The 21074-nt window shown below is 43.4% G+C and overlaps 1 protein-coding gene across 1 annotated transcript; it reads left to right on the top strand.

Annotated features, from left to right (window-relative positions):
• Positions 1-916: 916 nt before the first annotated feature.
• RPN2 (ribophorin II) lies at positions 917-19618 on the top strand (the record flags this gene model as incomplete). Its single annotated transcript, XM_079543168.1, has 17 exons — positions 917-929; positions 1014-1207; positions 3019-3114; positions 4991-5166; positions 5996-6071; positions 6455-6589; positions 8541-8717; positions 9116-9234; positions 9635-9740; positions 11973-12064; positions 12964-13078; positions 13673-13867; positions 14375-14461; positions 15006-15101; positions 16255-16330; positions 17223-17352; positions 19567-19618. 17 exons carry the CDS (start codon positions 917-919, stop codon positions 19616-19618), a joined length of 1935 nt encoding a protein of 644 aa, XP_079399294.1.
• Positions 19619-21074: the final 1456 nt, after the last annotated feature.

The following is a 21074-nucleotide window of genomic DNA, read 5'->3' on the forward strand; positions in this document are numbered from 1 at the left end:
TTTTGGCGGAACTATTGCTTCCCAAGGGGAACAAAAGGGAGCAGTGGGTTTGATGCATAAACAACAGGTGAGGCAGCCCAGTGCAGCCTAGGGATGAGGTCTGGGGCAGGAGAAGGTGTGGGATCACAAATGTTCCTTTGCTGCCCGCCCCCTGCTCAGGGACAGGAGCATGGCGCTGGTGCCTGTGCTCAGCCTCCTAATGAGGTGCTCCCAGGGGATCTTCCCAGCAAGGCCCAAGCACAAGTTCCCAGTGCCCTCTGCAGGAGGAAGCGCGGCCCTTTCCCCCAGTTTTGAGGCCAAGTGCTGGCATCTGCTGAGCAGAGCTGGGGCTGGGGGCACAGCATGGCGTGAGGAGGCACTGTGTGACACAGTGCAACGTGACATGATGCAACATGATGCAGCATGATACAACATGGCACAACCTGGCATGATATGACATGCCATAACATAACACAACAAGTCATGACATGACACGCCATAACATGACATGAGATGAAAGGACATGCCACGACAGGACACGGAACGACACATGGCACTTTCCCGTCGCGGCCCCTTTAAGGCTCTGTGCCGCGCTGAGCGCCGCGGACGGTCCGACCAATCAGCGCAGCCCACATCCCTGCCAGGGGCCGCCCCGCCCGCTGCCGATGGCCGCCGGGAAGACCGTACCATTCCTCGATGTAGGGGTGCCCCTTGGCACTTTTGGATGCTCCGCCGCCGGCCCGCCGCCGGCCGCCGCTCTCCCGGTCCTGGAGCTCTATCATTTTCTACAGCTTCATGTCGTCCCCGTTTGGCTCTCGTGGCGCGGACGTCTCCTGGCTAACGATGCCTTCGCTCCGCCCCTTTCCCCCCCTCCGTACCGCGGTGGTGCGCGCCGGACCGGAAGCGGCACCGTGGCCTAGCGGACAGCGGCAACAAGATGGCGGCGCCGGGTGAGGCGAGGGCTGCGCGGGGTCGGGTCGCGCTGCGGGGTAACGCGGTGCTGACGAGATGTTCCGTCGGTTCTCTGTTCGCAGGCCGGCGGCTGCGCCTGGTGGCGGCCCTGCTGCTCCTCGTCGGCGCCCAGGCCCTCGCTCCCAGCCACCACCTCACCGCGCGGGACCTGGCCCGACTGCGGGCGGCCCTGGAGCGGCCCTTCGCCGACCTGCAGGCCGCCTATCACTCCATCGTGGGCCTCCACAGCCTGGGGCTGAGTGTGGCGGACGAGAAGGTGGGTGTGCGGTGTGCCGTAGGGCTGGGCGGAGCCGTGAGGGAGAAACCGTTTCTCCGATGGGCCGTGCAGAGAAAGCAACGCAGCTGGGTGTTGTTCGGCGTCAGAGCAACGCCTTGCGTGTCTGCGGTGCCTGAATAAAGCTGTTCCATCGCTCTCTGGGTCCATAGTGTCACAGCTTGCAGTTTGCTGGTTCAAAATGGCAACCTCGGGGTTCATTCACCTGCACTGTAATTACACCTTTCTGTGGCAGCGGTTTCTGCCTGTGAGTCAGGAGTGCTCGTTGCTTTCTTTCAGACCCATTGCGAAACTCAGTCAGGCCGCTCAATTTTGCTGTTCTTCTTTACAAAATACATTTTTCTATGTGTAAGTCAGAAAAAAAAGGCTGGTGGCATCAGTGTGATGCTTACCAGCTTTGATAATCTTACAGCCTTAAGTGTATCCCTTTTGAATGCTCTAGTTTGTTCCTGTGCTCTTACTGAGGTGTATTGGATCATTAAGGTTGGATAAGACCTGTAATATCATCTAGCCCAACCACCCATCTAGCACCATTATTGTCCATTAAGCCGTGTCCCTCAGTGCCACATCTCCATGGTTCTTGAACACTTCCAGGGTCAGTGACTCCCCGATCTCCTCAGGCTGCTGTGCCACTGCATCACCACTCTTTTAGAGAAGAAATGTTTCCTAATTTCCAACCTGAACCTCCCTGGGCACAACTTGAGGCCATCAGCTCTCGTCCTATCAGTGTTAGCTGGGAGTGGAGGCCAGCCATTACATCACCACAGTCTCCCTTCAAGGAATTTTAAAGAGTTATGAGCTCTCTCCTGATCCTCCTCCAGAGTGAATAATCTCATTTCTGTCACCAACACCTAGCTGTGAACATAAGTTTGTGCCTCATAATTTCAACTAAGTTAGAGTTGTGAAACCATTCGGGCTTTTTTCTTTTTTTTTCTTGGGATGTTGTGTATTTGTACCACAAACTTCTAACTGAAGGTGCTGTATTTAACCATGCTCTGTACCACGTATGTTTGGTCATCTGTGGGCTTCTCCTGGAATTGTTGCTTTACCTTTTGTCTGCATGGCTGGGCTTCTTACTGGTGCCTACTTTTGACAAAGGTAACGTAGCCTTTGCATCTGCGGGTAACCAGTCATTTCTTTTGTCCCTTAAAGTTGTTTAGTTTGTTTGTGTTGACAATGACTTTTCTGGGCAGTGTACCTCTTCTCAGCGTGAGACTGTTAAAGAGGTAACAGTACTAAAAATAATAGTGGTAAAAATAAGCATAAGACTGGAACATAATATTCTTGTGTATCTGGAGCATTAAGATCCTGTCCCACTTGTTAAGGCTTGCTCTTTTCTTGGATATTTTCTGATTAAAATAGGATGCTAATGATCCATGCAGTCAGTCAGTAATGTGCTTGCTTCATACTGTAGCTGTTTGCCTGTTTTTTCTCTTTCTGTATGCTTTGAAATTCTTTATTTTGCATCCATAAGTACATGTGTGATATACAGCTGGAAGCAAGTTTTCCTGCAGAATAACTGCTCAACTGTTCTCTATCCCCCAAGCTTTTATTTAGTAAAGGTACATGGATCTTTTACTTTGATAGGTGTTCTGTAGTAATTTGAAATTCACCCACCTCTTTGAACAGGAGCTGTGTTCTGCTGCGTCACAAATACTGAAATTCTTTTGTTGTTTTATATCTTTTTCAATACAATAATACACACCAGCATATGTGAAATTATCTTTGAGAGTATAACTGAAAATTCTTCTTGGTGGCTTAAGACTGATGCATAATTTAAAATTCCTTTGCAGGCTGCCTGCAATTTCATCAAATCCCATGTGGACTCCAGCAATGTTGATTCCCTTTTCTATGCTGCACAATCTATCCGTGTCCTGTCTGGTTGCGAGGTGAGTTTGGAGCCCTAACTTCTGAAGACAGGTTTACCGAGTAAACATTTACCTTAATTTCTTTATTCATCCATTCTGTAAGCATAATTTCTATATGACTTTCTCTCAGTGGGTTGTACTCTGTTATGTCTTAAGGAAATAATTTACAAAGCATCCCAGACATGGCAAAGGTCAAAGATATGAGGCATGTATTTTTTTCACTGCACCCCTGAGTACTTGATCCGATATTGTCTCCTCAGACACTTTCTGATGTTTTAACAGGGTAGAAGTTGCATCTCTCAGAAAGTAATGCCTTATATTTATTTCCATGGAAACTATAGCAGATACAAAGAGCATAATAACACTGTTTGATAGAGCACATTCTCAGCTACAAAACAAGATTTTGTCAACACACTGACACCATTAGTTATCCATTTTCACCAGCAGTGAACAAGAACCTGCACCCTACATTCATCAAAATCTGCAGCCAGCAGAGATGCCCCACTGTTGCTGTTGCCACAGCTGAAATGCGCCACCCACTGCTTCACTGTGCTCACATCCACTGTTTGATCTCCATAAATGTTCAGCAAGTGTTGATGAATGTCAGTGGGTGCTGTTTTTTCTGCATGCAGGAATTCAGTTCCACTTCTTTGTTCATGCATACTCCGTGTCAGATGCTGTTCTGTCAGACTGCCCCTCTGCTGCCATCTGTCACACAGAAATGTAACAGAATGTTGGCTGGAAGGTACAGCTCCTGCTGCCATACCATCACTGTCTGGCTCTGGTATCACAGGGCCAACATCATTAAATGGGAGGCATTACTTTTGGAGCAGCCTTCATAGTTGTTTCTTAACCTTCTATTTTGAACATGTTGTCAATCAGTAAATGACAAGGCTAGGCACTGCTGTAAGAAGTCATTTTTTTGTTAAATCTGGTATGTGTAAAACCTGTTTAATCTGCTGCATCTTCAGAGGTGTCATCATTTCTCTGCCCTGAATGACATGGAAATCTAACAGAGGGTTTCTGTGCCTGGCCAATACCAACCAGATAACTGAAATGATAACAGAATGAGTAAATGACTTTACTATTCCCTTGTCTGTGTTTCACACTTGGTATCCTTCTTGTTTTCTACTCCCTTTTTACCCACCCAATTCAGCTCTTTCCTGACCTTCTGCATGATGGTTGGCTCTTTCAACCAACACACAGTGAATTAGTTCAGTGAACGGTCACACTTCTACAGAAATAAATAGTTCTTCACAGAACTGATTGTTAGAACATGGATGGCTGTCAATGCTCCCAGACACTCCTAGCATCCTTGAGCAAGATGTGCACATGAATGCAGAGCTGACCGTGCATGCAGCACAGCCAGCTTGTAGATAAGAGTGATAATAGATATGGTTGGAGGTCAGGTCTCTCTATGAGACATCAGTAGCTATGGAAAAAGAAGAGCCAGTACATTTGAATAGGATTCACCAAAGCAGAATCACTCACAGTCTTTGGAAAGATTGTAAGGTGTTGGAATGAAAGCCCAGTATTGAAACGCTGCGGCAATACACACACAGACCACACTTATTAGTAAATTGCAGTTGCGTCGCACGCAGCTCACTTTTCATCAGTATCAGTGGGTGCTGCACCGTTATGTGAGGTAAGATGAAAAGCAGGTAGTAAGAAGTTACCAGGATAAATCTGAACTGTGGATTATCCTGACTAATTGAGAGTTGACAGCAGTGTTTAGGTACTTAGTTAAACTGAAAGATAATGAGTGATAAATGTCTTTTTCTCTGCAGCTGATAGTAGTTCACCAGTCAAGTGTACTGCCCCAGGAGGAAGTCAGTGGAAAGACTGAAGAGACTTGTTCTCAAGTGTAAATCAACGTATTCCCTATGCTCTCCCTCAGGTTACCATTTCAAATGAGACCAGGGAGCTGCTGCTTGCAGCTGTCAGTGAGGATTCTTCAATCACCCAGATCTTCCATGCTGTTGGGGCCCTGAGCAGCTTTGGCCTTCCTTTAGCATCTCAGGAAGCACTTAGTGCTCTTACGGCTCGCCTCAGTAAAGAAGAAAACGTGCTGGCGTAAGTCTTTCAAACATAAATGTTTCACTGTTGTGTGTGTACCTTCTAGTCAATTGGATTTTGCAGTACAGGGTATTTTAATGTTTGGTTTGTTAACCTGGTTGCAGTAGACCACACTGTATTTTCACTTGGGATGTTTGTCCAGTTCATTATCAACTCTCTGGGAAAATTTGGAAAGTGTGTTTTGAACTGTTCTGTGTGATTTTGCCTAAATCTAATCTACTCAGTTTAGTTCAAGTAATGGTCAGAGGATGATGTGTGCCAAAGAGGCCTCTTCTTTTAAAAAGATTCAAAACAAATTAAAACCCAGACGTAGTTTTTGATTATTTAGAGTTGAGGTATGCTGGATGCTCTTCCTTAGACCTTTTCCTTTGTAGGCTGGGATGCATGTACTGTGAGGTGGAAGAAAATGTGCCAGTAAGCAGAAGTCTTTGCAGTTACTACCAAAGGATTGTGGAAGTAATTTTTACTACAGGGGAGAGAATAGAGCTCTTAAGAGCTAGAAAGAAAGGGAAGCTTGTAACGACTTGGCTTCTGAAGCCTCAGCAGCATGTTTGGAGGACTGTGCAGTGCAAAGATCAAAGTGTGGTTTCTTCTCTGCCTTTGAATCTATGAGTTTATTGCAAAGCTGATACAGCTAAGGTGGCATTCTCTAAGGAACTCTGCATTTCCAGTAAATCTCATCGTGTTCATTGTGTGGGGTCAGCTGAACGCGTTAATGGCTACTTTACACATCATTTGGAATAGGGGCTGTAGTTGCTTTCATTTGAATGATGTATGACTTCTAAAGAACAAAAATCATACAGTTGTTTGTTTTTTGTTGTTTCAGAACCATCCAGGCTTTGGAGACAGCATCTTACTTGTCTCAGCAGGCAGATTTAAGTGGCATTGTTGAAGAGATAGAGGTAGGGAGACACTGTGGTCTCCAATTACTCTGGAATTTCTGCTAGATGTCTGTAATGCTGAAGGATGTGTTAATATGAAACGCAGTGAAAAGCCAATCTGGCTAATTCCTTTTCTGTATCATGTGAGTTGGCTTGGCTCTTAATTTCAAGCAGTTATTTCCACTGAACTTCAGCTATGTCACAGTGTGACACAAAGTCCATTGATTAAAATATAATTAAATTCAGTTAAGGCCAAAGGCATTTTTTTCTTCCTGTTTCTAAATTGTGTATAAAGTACTCCAATGAATCCACTACCAATACTCTTGATTAGGCACTAAACACTACAGTTAACTTCTGTGGATCCACTGGAATGCAGTTTAAATAGAAATGACTCTTTCTGTCAGGATCTTGTTGCTCGCCTGGATGACTTGGGTGGAGTTTATCTGCAGTTTGAAGAAGGAATCGAGACCACTGCACTGTTTGTTGCTGCTGCCTATAAGCTGTCAGACCACGTGGGAACAGAACCAGCAATGAAGGAGGTCTGTACCTGCCTTTTCCTCCCTTGCACACTGTAGCTCACAGGAAGGACCTACCTGGTCATTGTTGCACGCTGCAAGTGTGTGGCATAACTAGGTAGGATTTCTACTGGGAAAAGTAATGAGCACACTTTGCAAAAAGGGAGATCTCAGTGTGAATGTTGAATAGCAGCATAGAAGGAAATTCCATCTTCAAGTTCATAGGCTGAATTTGTGGTGTTTGGTTTTTTTCTCCAAATGTACAGAAGGGAATTACAAGTGAGACCTACTTTTTCTTTGTTGAGAGAAGCTGTTGGGGGGGGGGGGAAAAACCTCTAATTTCAGAGTTTCTTCAGGTATTTGGCACTTCCAGGTACTTTGCAACACTTCAGAGCGTTTCACAAATGTTATTGACTTGTGACCAAATACAGGCACCCTCATTAATGGTGTCCAAAAGGGAGGCAACATCAGTACTGTACTTCTTTGGGAATCCAAAAGCTTGCATCTGTACTGAAAATGAAGATTGTTTGGAAATTCCTTCGGAGATTGATTGAGCTAGAAATTATTATTTCAAGTTCTCTACCTGGTACTTTTTTTTAACAAGTAGATCTTTTGAGAATGGCAGCTCCCAGAAAGACAAGCCAAAGTGTCAGGATTGAGACAGAAGCAGTGTGAGGCGTCTGAGTTAACTCTTGGCTCTCTTCTGTGCTGCTGCCAGCAGACTAACTGCAAAGTAATGTTTGTAATGTTATCGAGGTGGTGATTCTGCTACACACAATTCTAACAGGCAGCATCCAAACAATATAAGAAAAGAGTAAAAAGACCAATTAAGGAAAATTTAGTATTGATTCAGAATTGGGCTGTCAGAAGCATTATTGTTAGGACTTTAAAGCTTTATCTCCTATGAATGGTGGAAGTGTCTCATAAAAGCCACAAAATTTGCTTTAAAAATTAACAGATTTTGTATGTGAAAAAGTGGGAACTATTTTTTTCTGAATTTAAATGTGTGTGTCAGTTGCTGGTTAATGTATGGAGCCGTGCCACTCACTTCACATAAATGAAAAGCTGTTTGCATTATGCAGGTTCTGTAGCATCTGTGTGAATGCTTTCTGTAATCATGTGCTGTGTTCGAGAGCACTGATGTACAAGCTTGAGGCTGAACATTTGAGGTGCAGTAGATTTCATTTAAAAGTGTTCCTTGTCTGCAAGTCATGAAATGTTGTAACTACTGCTTTATTTTGGATACTTTGATCCTTCTCATTTCTGATAACAAGTTAGCCCACTGTTTCCTCTGTTTGGATCAAAGCACAGGTAACCAAACCCTTGTTTTCCATACTAGCAGGAAGTAATGGAAGAATCTGTATAATACAGTGTAGTCTGCAGAGAGCAGTGCAGGTGCATTAACACTACAAAGTCAGGGTGCTCCTAATCAGATCTGTGCTCTCAGGGGTACTGCTTTAAAGCACAGCCTCTGAGCTTAGGGATGTTACTGTGCTCAAGGGGATAAGCCTGCGTGAGCCTGGACTGGCTGCTCCTAGAGCCATTAGGATGTTTGCATCACCACTCTAAGGTTGTCCCAGTTTTACTGGTAACCAGAACAGGCTAAGCTGTAGCTTAGCCCTTCTCTGCTCTATGAAGGCAGTTGATCTGCTCTTGGAGCCCTGCATGAAGTCTGAATAGAGCCAACAGCATCTTCCATTCTGAAACATGTAATCTGAAGAGGTAGATCTAAATTCTGGTTTTGTGCATTTTAGCACAATTAAAATGATTGTGGTTGGAACCTTCCAGCCAAAAATAAGAGTACTAATGTGACATTCGAAGGATAGCTAATTTTGGGTACCTCGTAGCTTGAGCTATTTTAAAATCAAACAGGAGAAATTAAGCAGTTTACATGAATGGTGTTTTTGTTAATAGCGTTTTACTGAGCCAGCTGTGGTAAGCTGCTGGTGCTAATGTGTGGTTTTTCTTTTGTCAGGATCAAATTATCCAGTTGATGAATGCCATTTTTAGCAAGAAAAATTTTGAGACGCTCTCAGAGGCCTTCAGCGTTGCTTGTGCCGCGGGTTCGCTATCCCACAACCGCTACCATCTGCCTGTGGTCATTGTCCCTGACGGTCCTGCGGCTGTGTCTCACCATCAGCCTGTACTTAGGGTCAGTCCTTATGTGAAAACCTGAACTCATCTCTTGGCTCACTCTTTTGTCTTGTAGATCTGGGCAAGCTGTGTGATGTGTAAGGTGATACCTTTAATTGTAGGTCAGGGCCCAGCCTGCTGTCAGTTTGGTGTTTTAGTACTTCTGTGAAAACTGTTAGAAACCTCTGCTTACCCAAGGCTTAGCAGATGCTACATTGAAAAAGCACACTGAGACCTTGTCAAAGTCAGCTTTTTTACAAACATTAGCTTTCTCCGCTGTGTTAAAAGGGACTAAGGCAGTCTGGGTCTCTGAGCAGGAGAGAAGCCTGAGTACAAAATATAGAGGGGGGCAGTCTGTGCAGCTGCAGTCCGTGTGAGATGGTGGATTTCACAGAATTTCTTGTTTTGCTCTTCTAGCTTCAAGTGACCAATGCTATGTCCAAGCCACTCACTGGAGCTTCTGTAAAGCTAGACTACGCCAAGTCTGCATCTACCAAAGCCACTGTCCTCCAGCAGACAGCATTTGCTCTGTCAGGGTAAGAACTTATTCTAGAATTGAGGGAAAATAAATGTTACTTGAACAGGGTTGTATTTGCTTCTCTATTTTGTTTTTCTACCAAGTATATGCTTGTATGATGGAAAACCCCAAATGCTGTTGTTACATTTTGTTGATGGTGGATGACTGAGCACTGTTGTGATGCTGAATTTCTGTTGGATAGGTCCTTAGATTGCAAAGTTGCAGCATGCTCCTGACTTTGAGGGAACTTTGAGCACATTTCTCACCACACTAATTAGTTTTAGTTCTATGCAGCATTTCTTTTTGTCTGTTTAATAGATTGGGAGACATCTGGGTAGCAAGATGTGTTACTTACTTGTAGGCCATTCTGTTCATGTCCCAGAGGGTTCTTAATAATTTGCTGCTTTTTTTTTTTTTAGGGAGGTCTTTGAGCTGAACTTCATGAATGTCAAACCTGCAAGTGGATATTATGATTTCTCTATTAGTGTTGATGGAGACAACAGATTTATTGCTAACAAAGTTGAGGTGGGTGTGTGTTTGGGTGGCATTTCATTTTTATGCTATACAGTGAAACAGCTTTTTATTTGTCTGCTAAGAATGTTGCATGGCATTTTTAGCATGTGTTTTCCTGGCACATGGATTGGATTTTGGCTCAGGATTATGACCAGTAACCAGATTAGTGTATGATCAAAAGAGATTTCTGTGAACTTCAGAACCAACTTACCATTTAAATATTTGCTGATTTGACAGCATGTGGACAGAGGCTGGTAGTGGAAGTGTTCATGTAGCAGCCCATAATTTAAGTAGCTATGCAAAGACAGGTGCTAGCAATGTTCTTCAGAGCATTCGGGTCAGAACCTGTAAATCACAAGGCTTGGCTGGTGGCCGAGTGATTGTCTGGAGCTGGAGCTTGCCTGATGTCTGGAAGTTGAGCATTTGGTGTCATCTGCCTGTGTAAGCTCTCGAGCTTTACAAAAAGAGCCTTGCTGGTCTTTTGGCACCTCCTAACTGGGTATGAGTATCTCTCTAAAGGGGAGTCTTGTGTTAAATATTTGGTTTTACTTTCCTTCTCAGGTTGGATGGTGAGAAGCATGCGTCCTCTGGCTGTTCATGTATTCGTTGTAGGGTCTACAGCTCACGGGTCTATTCCTAGGGTTAATTTTTGCTTTTAATTGCCCTACTTAAGGAAAAGATTAGCTTTTAAAGTCTTGCAACATCATCAGCATGGAGTAGAGGAAGACGCTGACTTACAACTGCTGACCTTTAGCGTGTGTCAAATTGATGTTGTCATTGTAGTAGTAATGGCACTTAGGAGTGTCAAAAGGGGATTGATTGGCCCTGCTTAAGCTCGCTGCTGGCACACAGAGGTACCGGTAGGAATGCATTAACGCTGGGGTGGCTTTGTGTGAGCCGCTTCTAATAAGACACATTGTTATGGGGGAGGACTGCTGGGGGAACTGCTTTTTTTCCTTGCTGTTATTAGCATTAATTGTCCTTAATGCACCCGACGTTTTTGACAGTAATGAGCTAAACCAGTGGGTTATTACTCCAGGCAGAGCCTGCATTTCCTGACATTAAAATAGTTGAGAGATGTTTGTGTACTGTTCAGTCAGAGGGGCTGTGTGCAGCAGCTCTGAGTTGTAACTTTATTTTTTTAATGGTTATTTCATCAGTCCATCTTTCTTTGCTCCCACCTTGGAATGAAATATGCTTTTGTTACAGTTAGTCTGAGTAGTCTGTATGTAAATGGATCCATTTTCAGTGCCAACTTCTTTATTAAATTACACCTTTTGTTGTAAAGGAACTGTCAAAATTGTTGTGTTTGAAGTCAGACCTGAATGGTTTGGTGGAGGCTGTTTCACATGAGCAAACCAGCAGCAACAAGTTGTAGTATATGATGGAAAATATCTTGGCAGTGAAACTGATTCTCCTGGGGAGCATTTGTAAGTTGTGAGAACAAATGTGCTAATTAATAACTACACACTGTAGGACCTGCTTGCGTTTGAGAGGAGGTATGGAGTTGGCCAAACCCACTGAAGCTCACTGTCTGTGGTTTGGGGTGGGAGGGGCAGGAAATCATTGCTCTGTTTGGGTTTGTAGAGCACTCAGCACAGAAGAGTTGTGATAAATGGCAGAGCCTTATTGGCTGCCATGCACTGAATGATAAATAGCAAGCCTTCCTTCAGAGGCATGGTTTAAAAAAACAAAAACAAAAAACCTGCAGATCTGCAGGAATGATTTGGCTGTTGCCTGCTGGTAATAAAATGAAACCAACAGAAACCTTTTAGGCTTTAGGAGCCAACGCAGGCATAGCTGGTTGCTGTCTGGAGACTTCCCTCATCTCAGGTTGCTGTCCAGGACACAGTGCATGCATGTACAACTTCACGTTGCATGTGATGCCAGATTTAATTGCTAGCTTCTGCTCGTGTAAGAGGAAAACTAGTTGGATGTGGATATTTGGACTGTTTCATTAAAAACAGTGCTCCAGGGGGAGCCAACTCCTGCATGGCTGAGAATCAGCTGTCTTCAGAGATGGCAGCTTGTGGAGGGGAAGGGAGTGGGCTGGGGTTAGTGACTGATGTAGGAGCTTTGCCAAAAGGGAATTTGCTGTAGATCTGCCTTTCTGGTTGGGTTCTGTCTTGGCTTAGTGAAGGATTCTTTGTGGGGAAGGGGGCAGAAGAACTAAAGCTTCTGAAGTGAACTTGACCATAATTAATAGGAGTGGTCCCAGTAACTTTCTGTTGTGTTTTGTTGCAGCTGAAAGTAAAAGTGTCCACGGAAGTTGGGATTACTAATGTAGATCTTTCTACCGTGGATAAAGATCAGAGCATTGCACCAAAAACAACCAGGTAAAACACTTCATTGTGACTCTAAGGGGCAATTCTGGCTCTAGACTGCAGGTCTACGAGCTTTACCTGCTTAAGCTAAATCAGGAAAATCTTGCCAACAAAACTATACCAGTGCTATTCCTCTTAAACTCTTAAACCCCTTTTTTTTTTTTGGGGGGGGGGGGGGCGGCGAATAGTGATTATTTTTATACAAGGTTTTCCTTAGTGTTAAAATAAGTACTAAGAGAAACCAGGCAACCTTAATCTTCTGCTCCTCTGGTGTCAAGTCTCTGTAGCAAAAGCAAGTTAAAATATTTGCTTTAATGTTTCTGTTATTACTGAACTTTGATAGAGAAGCTCTAACACAATGCACAGTGTACGTGGGGGGTTGGTTATGTTGTGGCTTAGGTTCACTTGAACTTTTAGCTGCTTTTTTGACTGCCAGTTAAAACATAATGGATAGAATTTAACTTATTTGCATGGCTTCACTGAGGTCCTCTCTGCATTGCTACAGCCTTCCTGTGCTGAAATCTGAGTGGGTTCTTCTGTTACGCTGCCATCACACCTTGTAGCACAGCTTTGTTTAAATGAAACCTGGGGTGTAGGATTAGCAAAATTTTCTTTTGTGTTCCTTTCAACTCTGCAGTGAACTAATGTTTTACATGAAAACATGCAAGGTATGGAGCTCACAGGAGTAATATGGAGGGATTTTGTTCCTTTTTTTTTTTTTTTTTTTTTATTATTATTCAATTATGTCAGAACAGAAAGGCATACTTGTTGACCTGACTTTTTGTTAAAATAGATCACTTGTGCCTGGTAGACTACAGTGCTGTTGGTGCAGCTTGCACACCTTGGTTTCACAGAACACCAGGCCTTCTTTTGGATGATCACCTCAATTCTGTTTGTTTTCTGCTTCCTAGGGTAGCTTACCCAGCCAAAGCCAAGGGCTCCTTCACCGCTGACAGCCATCAGAATTTTGCTCTATCCTTCCAGCTGATAGATGTGAACAGTGGAGCTGATCTCATTCCTCACCAGGTTAGAACAAATTCTTGTCATTACTGTGTCAGCACAGTGTTCCATTTTGTAGCATCTGAGATGACAGTTGCTCTTGGAAAGATTCAGTAGGCTTCGAAAAGCCTTATGTTTTTGACATGGACTGGAAAAATTACTTGTGTTGGTGGGAGGGAGGTGGATTCAGCCCATTTGTTTTGTCTGTATGTTCCATGAAATCTGTTACTGCTCAGATGCTGCAGGTACTGCAGCAAAATAAGTGTCAGTAGTTTGCACTGTGAAAGTACATTTCTGTCCTTTGGAATATAGATTGTTGGCTGAGAAAGTCCACGATTGCAGTGTTTATTTTCTTAATGTATAATTTTTTTAAAAGAAAAGCAGATATGCGTGCATCCCTCATGTGTTGTTGTACTTCCTCTCTCCAGTAGCATTCATTATACTGCCCTGTACCTCAGGTAGGCCTCTGGTCGGTGTTGATCCTGTGTTAATAGAATTATTTGAAGAGGCATTGTACTTTCTGATTGTTCAGGAGTGGAGGCAGCAGGCCTCCCAGCTCATTCCCAGTCTCTGGTTTCACACAGTGAGATATTCCAGCAATGTTTTAATCCTTCCTTTCAGACTTTTGTCCGACTTCACAACCAGAAGACTGGCCAGGAGGTGGTTTTTGTTGCAGAACCAGATAGCAAGAATGTGTACAAGTTTGAACTGGATACCTCTGAAAGGAAGACTGAATTTGATTCTGCCTCTGGAACCTACACTCTGTACTTGATAATCGGAGATGCCACTCTGGAAAATCCAATCCTGTGGAATGTGGTATGTAGCTGGAAGTGTGGTGATGTGGTTCTGAGATGACTGACAGTCTAGTAGGAGGATTTTGTACAGGCTTAGAATTTTAAAAAGAAAAAAAAACTCAGATGTTTTTGTTCTTGTAGTGAAACAAAACCTTTTTGGCCACTTTTGGACTCTGAAGTTTGCTGTTTAAATATTCAAACTCCAAGTGAGCTTCAGAGTGGGTTTTAAATAAATGCTTATTTCTTCACAGCGTAGGTTAGAAACTTGAGAGTGTTTATGACTTTGATTATAAGTGCACAGCAAATACTTCAAGGCTTAGGCTTTCTGTGCTCGCTGTGCTGGAAATAAGTCCAACTTCTAGAAACTTCTTCTGTTTAGGAAAAGTTTCTTTTTCAATTCTGGAGGCTTTTTTGTAGATTCCTTTAAGACAAAATCGGTCATGATTGGCAAACTGGCACCAATAATGTAGTAGGTTTTAGAAAACTTAAAAAATATTAAAGTTCCTGAAGTTATGTGATTTCATTTTAGGCTGATGTTGTGATTAAATTCCCAGAAGAAGATGTGCCATCCACAGTCCAGTCCAAGAACCTCTTTGTTCCCAAGCCTGAAATTAAGGTACAATCAAAACCAAAAGCCATGTGCAGAGACTGGAGGGAGGGGGCTAAACCTACTTTAGCTTATCTAGTCTTTGTTCTCATTATAACTTTGTTTTGATTAGTAATCTCTCACGGAAGTGTTAATTGTGTAAGTAATGTAATTAAAGAAAAGAGATTTACCACTTAATGGAAGGAAATGCTTTGCAGTCCTCTGCTTTATGAATAAGCTGTGTGTCCTACCAGGAGAGAACAACTGTGAGAAGACTCAAACAAGAGAAGTAGAGCAGGTAGTGGGCACCACAGAAAGCTTTCTGCATCATTCTGAACACTTGTGCTGATGACAAGTTAACCACTGCTTCTGTGAGCGTGAGGAAAAGTTAACTGAGTAAGAGCTCAAATGTTCAGACTGCAATAGATGCTACTTTAAAGAGTTGTGCTTTGCCAGCAGAGGAATGCTCATCATCCAGAACAGCACCAGACAGCAGCAGGGCTGCAGCTGGCCCTCTGTGGAGCTGAGAGGGTGCTCTGTTGAATACTTTCTTACCAGCTGAGTTTGTTTGCAGCACCTCTTCAGGGAACCTGAGAAGAGGCCTCCCACTGTGGTATCCAACACATTCACAGCGCTGATTCTCTCACCACTGCTCTTGCTGCTCATTCTGGTGAGTGAACTGAACCACAGAACAAGGAGAAATCTTCCCATTCAATCTGAAGTCACTTTGAAAGTCAACCATCTAAACTTTATGTTGTAATTCCTGGTTAATTATAATCAGCACAGCACTGCTGCAGTAATAGCTAGCAAGTGTCTGTGCAGAATGTTGGTTTGTTTTGTCTCCTAAACTGTTTTTCAAGTTTACAGTCAAAAGAGAAAAATACTGTTGCCAGTTAGAAGTGGGGTTTCTCCAGTGTGGTTCTGCTAGTCATGCTCAGTAATGGTGAGCAGATAAGTTATAACTAACATCAGACTTCTACAGGAGAGAAGCAGTGATTCTGCCTTATATAACCACCACAAAATCTGTGTTACTTAATCCCATCAGCCTGATTCCCATTTCTAGACTTAATTGGTATTTATCTATTGGTAGTTGAAACATCTAGCTCTATTTCAACTGCATCAATTCAGTGTCTTGTACTTAATGTGTATCAAATCTCATCTAGTCAAGTTAAATTATACTGTTTGGAGGGTAAACCTGATACCTTACTTGCTTTGCAGTGATTTCCCTTTAGCTGTTCTCAGTGAAAATTGGCATTCAAATAGTCGTGTCTGCTGCTCTCTGCAGTTAGCAGTACGTGTGCTGATAACAGACCACTTCAGTGAGGAATTTTATTGCTACCATCTTTCTCCATCTTTCAAGCCTTTCTCTTCCATTCACTAAAAACTGAAGTTGTTCTTATGAAGAAAGATCTTGCATCTGTAGGTGGTCTTTTGCTCTGTCCAAAACTTGAATGCTACCTTTTTTGTTGTTTTTTTTTGTTGTTGTTGTTGTTGTTAATTGAAATTAATTCAGCTGAAAATAAATGACACTATTTATTTTTTCTGGAAAATACAGATTTGGAATAATACCCTCTCATTGCTTTAAGAAAGAGAAATGAGGAACTGCCTTTGCAGACTTAAGCAGTAGGAGAAGTTTCCACTGAAGGAGCTCAACAGTGCTGTCTTTGACAAAATTACTGCTCTCTGTACCAGTGCTTCTGTAGAGAATATACTGTATTCATTGGAGAACTTAAGTATCTTTGATGACTGTTTCCTTGATGTTTAAAATGAAAGCTTGTGTTTACAAGGACTGTTTATTCAGGTTTTCTTTCTTTTCATTTTAGTGGATAAAGATTGGTGCCAACATCTCCAACTTCAGCTTTGCTCCCAGCACTATTGTTTTCCACATGGGACATGCTGGTAAGTGTCAGAGGCTCTCTGCTATGTTTGACCTTCTCACCTGGGAGTTACAGATGTGAGCCATGTTGGTAAATGGGCTTGCAGCCTATTAACTATAATGACATAATAGCATAACGTTTGTTCTCTTGTTTTCATCTGCCTTCCTGCTTTTCATGATTGTTAATATGATGATAAATCTGTCTTGGCCATCAGCTTATAACAACGGTCATTATCCGGGCTCCTCTCACAACTGTTTATCAGTACTTAATAGGACTTCTTATTTCCGGAGGTCACACTTCTGTTATTGCATGTTTATCCTTTGTAAGTAGTGTTTCTGTAGGGACTGAAACATGTGGGACTACTCTCTACATCTTTTCTTTTACACTGCTTTCTGTGAAAATCTTCTTAGGCTGGACCAGGTTTTGTCATCAGTTTTATTGTACTTTTGGTCGCATAGCTATTTATTGCCTTGGTAGACTCTCAGAAACACAGCAGGTCGGGAGAGCATTGGGATCTACTGCTTTCCATATCACAACATTCTGCTTAATCCAAGCCAGTTTCCTTGAAAGCTTTATAAGCTCTTAAAAGTGAGCAAAGATTAATATCCTCTGTTACAATCCAGAATACCCTCCATCTTTTAATAGCCTCCAAAGTCTGTGATGTGTCCATAATTATGCCACTGGAGGATTTGTTGCAAGCTGTCAGTGTCACATTTTTCTGAAGTATGGAAACCCAGATGCCTCCTTCTCCTGGCAGTTTTACATACACAGTCCTTAAATCTGTCCCTTTGGAGCTGCAGAGACAAGTTAGAAACCAAGTGCTTAGGTGTGGCACTGCAAGAATCGTTCTGGGAATAGCTAATGGTCTGTCTTTGTAGTACAGTTTCAACTCTGGACTCTGTCTTTTTTCACAGCAATGTTGGGACTTATGTATGTCTACTGGACTCAGCTCAACATGTTCCAAACTCTGAAGTACTTGGCCATTTTGGGTGGTGTCACGTTCCTGGCAGGCAATAGGATGCTGGCTCAGAAAGCAGTAAAACGGTAAGCCAGGCATAGATGCATTAGTGGGAGCTGCTTTTAAATTTGCAGGGAGGAGAACACATCAGTGTATATCAGTAACTGGTACAGTGACAAGCGTTGCTTTTAGTTCCTCAGTCTTGGATGGGGGGACTCTTATGCCAGTTTTCAAGTTAAGCCCTAGAATGAACAGACTAGGGCAACGAGGTTCCCCCTGAGGTGCAGCTGCCTGCTCCTTCAGAGCAGATGAGCTGCCTGTCTTCTTGCCGAAGTGGTCAGACGCATGGAAAAAGCAATGAGTGAAAGAAAGCATATACACTGTGACATGGGGAAACCCACTTTTGGACAGATGTTCCCTGACACTACTGTTTCACTTAGTTGTGTACCAAGTTTTGATGATATTAGGTAATTAAAGCTGGTATAAATGCAGAAAATCTATGCTCCTATGCAACTGTGCTTGTGAGGTACATTTTTAAGAGGAGGAAGGTAAGTTGTGGATTATCTTACTGCTGTCTTCTACCTGAAGCAGAATTAGAAAAGAGAGGCAGCTGCTTTTTGAGGCATTGTAACAGCAGAAAAAGTGCAACACACACAAGGAGCAACATGGAACATTCTGATGAATGTTAGGGATGCAGAATTATTGAAGGTGGACAGACACTGGAAAGGAGGATTTAAAGAGATTGTAAAACCTTTATTTCCCTGGAGATGTTCAGAACTTGGCTGGATATGACCTTGAACAATCTGCTTCAGCTTTAAAGTTAGCTCTGTTTTGAGCTCACAGTTGGACCAAGTAATCGCCGCAGGTTTGTTCCAACTGAAACTATTCTGTGATTCTCTAATAAATGCACTCAGGTATCTACATCAAGCAGTGTGAAACACCAGCCAGCCCTGGGCAAGATTTCTCTACAGCTAGAGGTTGTAGAGCTAGCCCAGTGTGGTTTTGTTCCTAGGCTGTGCAACCCTGCTGGAGACAGGGCTGCTGCTGCTGGGACCTGTGCCACAGAAGCTCTGTGTCACTGAGTTGTACTGTGCACACCTGGGTGGTACAGCAATGCCTTACCCAGTATGGACACAGTCTTTGTGTGGATGCTTCATCTTTGTGCCCTGTGCCACACCAGGCAGCCTGCAGTCTGGTTGCTGACCCAAGCTTTCCATACTGTGTGTTAATCAGAAGTTGAACTCTTAGCTCGCCTGCACTTCTACCACATGGAGTTTCCACAAGAGATCTAAATTTTAGCACTTTTGCACTAATACAGAATTTGGATTTGAAGATGATCTCATGACCTGCTTTGCCATCGAGCCTGTGCTTTTCTTGCTTCCTCTTTTTGAGCCATTAGAACTCTTTATCCTTGCACGCCTATTTACGTAAATGGCCCTGAACTCTCATATTTTTGTTACACTTGACAAGAGGACAATAAAAGTTCAAAAAAGTGAAGATAAACAAGAAAAAAAGCACAGCAACAACAAAACAAAACCTCACAAACACAGAAGAGTAGAATTTTCAGGGGTTTCACGCTGGTGTGCTGCCTTTCAAACATCTCTACTTGCATGGCTATAGCAGGGGGGACAATTATAATTAGCTCTCTACGTACTTTCAGCTGCCTCAGACTTGCTCCCTTGAATGCCCAGCCCTCTGCAGTATGGCAAGTTCTCTTGTTTATTTTAATAATGTTTCACTTTTAATTTAACAGATAACAAATCATTATTAACAACAGATTTCTTAGCATACAGATGCAAGGGGGAAAAAAAATACAACAAAGTTTACTTCTAAGTGTCTTAGCTCAACCAGGGCTTCTGTTAGCACAAATGCTGATGGCTGGTTCCTACTTCAAAACACTGCAGGGGGTGTCTCTGCTTTTTCATTGTACATGACATGAATCTGTGACCACAGTGGCAGATTTGAAAGTAGAACCTGTACCTTAGGCTAAAGTTAAACCCTTTGTACATGACTTTAAAGTTCCAAAAGACAACTTTCTGTTAATGTGCAGCGGGTCTGGCTCAGATGTTAAGTGCACTGATAATTAACTCGATAGCACTTGGAGGCAAAGCTGCTGTTCCACTATGGAAAATGCAGGCAGGGGCTGGAGGGGAACTGTATATAAACTGTATTTTTTCAGAAGTTACCAGAAGGCCTGGTTTTGCTCTTTGCATTTCTATCATGGGCTCTGGTTCCCAGAGCAGAGCTGCTTTCCTCCTTCCTGTCTTCTCTGAACCTTTCTTCCTCTCTCCTTTTGGCAGGATCGCTGCAGAGCAGAGCAGTAGGTTGGCAAAGTATAGAACGCTGCGGTAAAAAGGGCTTTTGCTAGTGACCAACTCTTCTAGAAGTAAGGGTCTTTTTGGAATTTGACTTTCTTGGGCGTGCTGTCTGCTTCATTTCACTTCATTCCTCATTTCTTGCACAAAAAGGTACCTGAGCTGAAGCTGCCTCCTTTCAGCATTGTTTATTTGGCTTTAAATCAGTCCTTGGGTGACCTTGGCTACAGCTGGGTTTGCATACTAGCAGTGTGTGTCCCTGAAGACTAAATGGTCTTCGTGTGATTCCTTAATAATCTCGTCTTGTGGTGATATGTGCATGTTAACATGCTGGCTGTAGGAATAAACATAGTTCAAGCAATATTGTTCCTGTAAATAATTAGCAGTGCTGGCTAGAGGAGAACATAACGAAGGTGGCTCACATCTGAGCCTTTCCGTGCTGCTGTGGGTACTTCTACCCCACCTGCAGTGTCCTGGCTGTTCAGCTGCTGGCACTCTGACTGCTGGTGGAGCTCAATTAAGTCCCTGCAACAGAAGCCAGGTCAGCACAGTCTCATTCAGCTGAGGACACGATCCAGGATTCACCCCTCAATTAGACTGAACTGGTCACGATGGCTCAGTCAGTGGCAGCAGCAGCAGCCAGCTCCCCACGAATGAATACAAGCATCTGATAGGATCTCCATTAGCACGTGCTAGTGTAAAGCCCTTCATTTCCTTTGACTCTGACCAGGTAAGGTCCCAGTTTGTTACATCCACAGTGTGATGGGAGGCAGATCTGCTGCCGCTCTGCTTGTTGCCCATTTTGTGCATATGGTTTTCATTTCTTATTCACACATTATTTCATGAAGGGGAAGGGAGAGAGAATGTGGGACAAGTCCAGGGGACAGAATTACTGCAGTATGTGCTGGTACTGGTGCACCCGCTCTCGTGTTCGTAGCCAGCACTCCAGGCATTCACACAGACATTGAACAGAGCTCTGTTTTGTGGTGCAGAGCAAAACAGTGTGGGTGGCTGCATCTCAGAAACCGCGTGCACTGTGCTATAAGCTCCTGTTTGCACATCAGATAGCATGGAGGATGGCTTCAGGAGAATTACCTATGGACTATGAGCATTGTATCCCATAGGAAAAACAGCCTGGCACCACCTCTGCTCTCCCTGGAGTATTTAGAGGCATAATAGCAGCAAACAGTCTCTGACAGGTTACTGGAGGTGCATGTCACTTGTCACTGTGTTCTGGTTGCTGGATGCTTCTCTTTTTACCACAGCTCGGAGCCAGTGATTTTCAGCTTTAGTGGCCTGTTGCCAAATACTTGGGAAGTGTGTCCTTAATTCCCTGTGGGCTATGAGTAATCGTGGAAGATCTTGGAATTAACTCATCCACAAACCGTAATTGCTGCCATGTGCAGCTACAGCGCTTTTCCTCACTGCTGGGTTTCTGATGCCCCAGATGTGTCTGCTAAGACTGTATTGCTACCAGCATCTGGGGTTGGACT

Source organism: Tetrao urogallus, assembly GCF_951394365.1.
Source record: "Tetrao urogallus genome assembly, chromosome: 16".
In the NCBI taxonomy this organism is placed as follows: Eukaryota; Metazoa; Chordata; class Aves; order Galliformes; family Phasianidae; genus Tetrao; species Tetrao urogallus.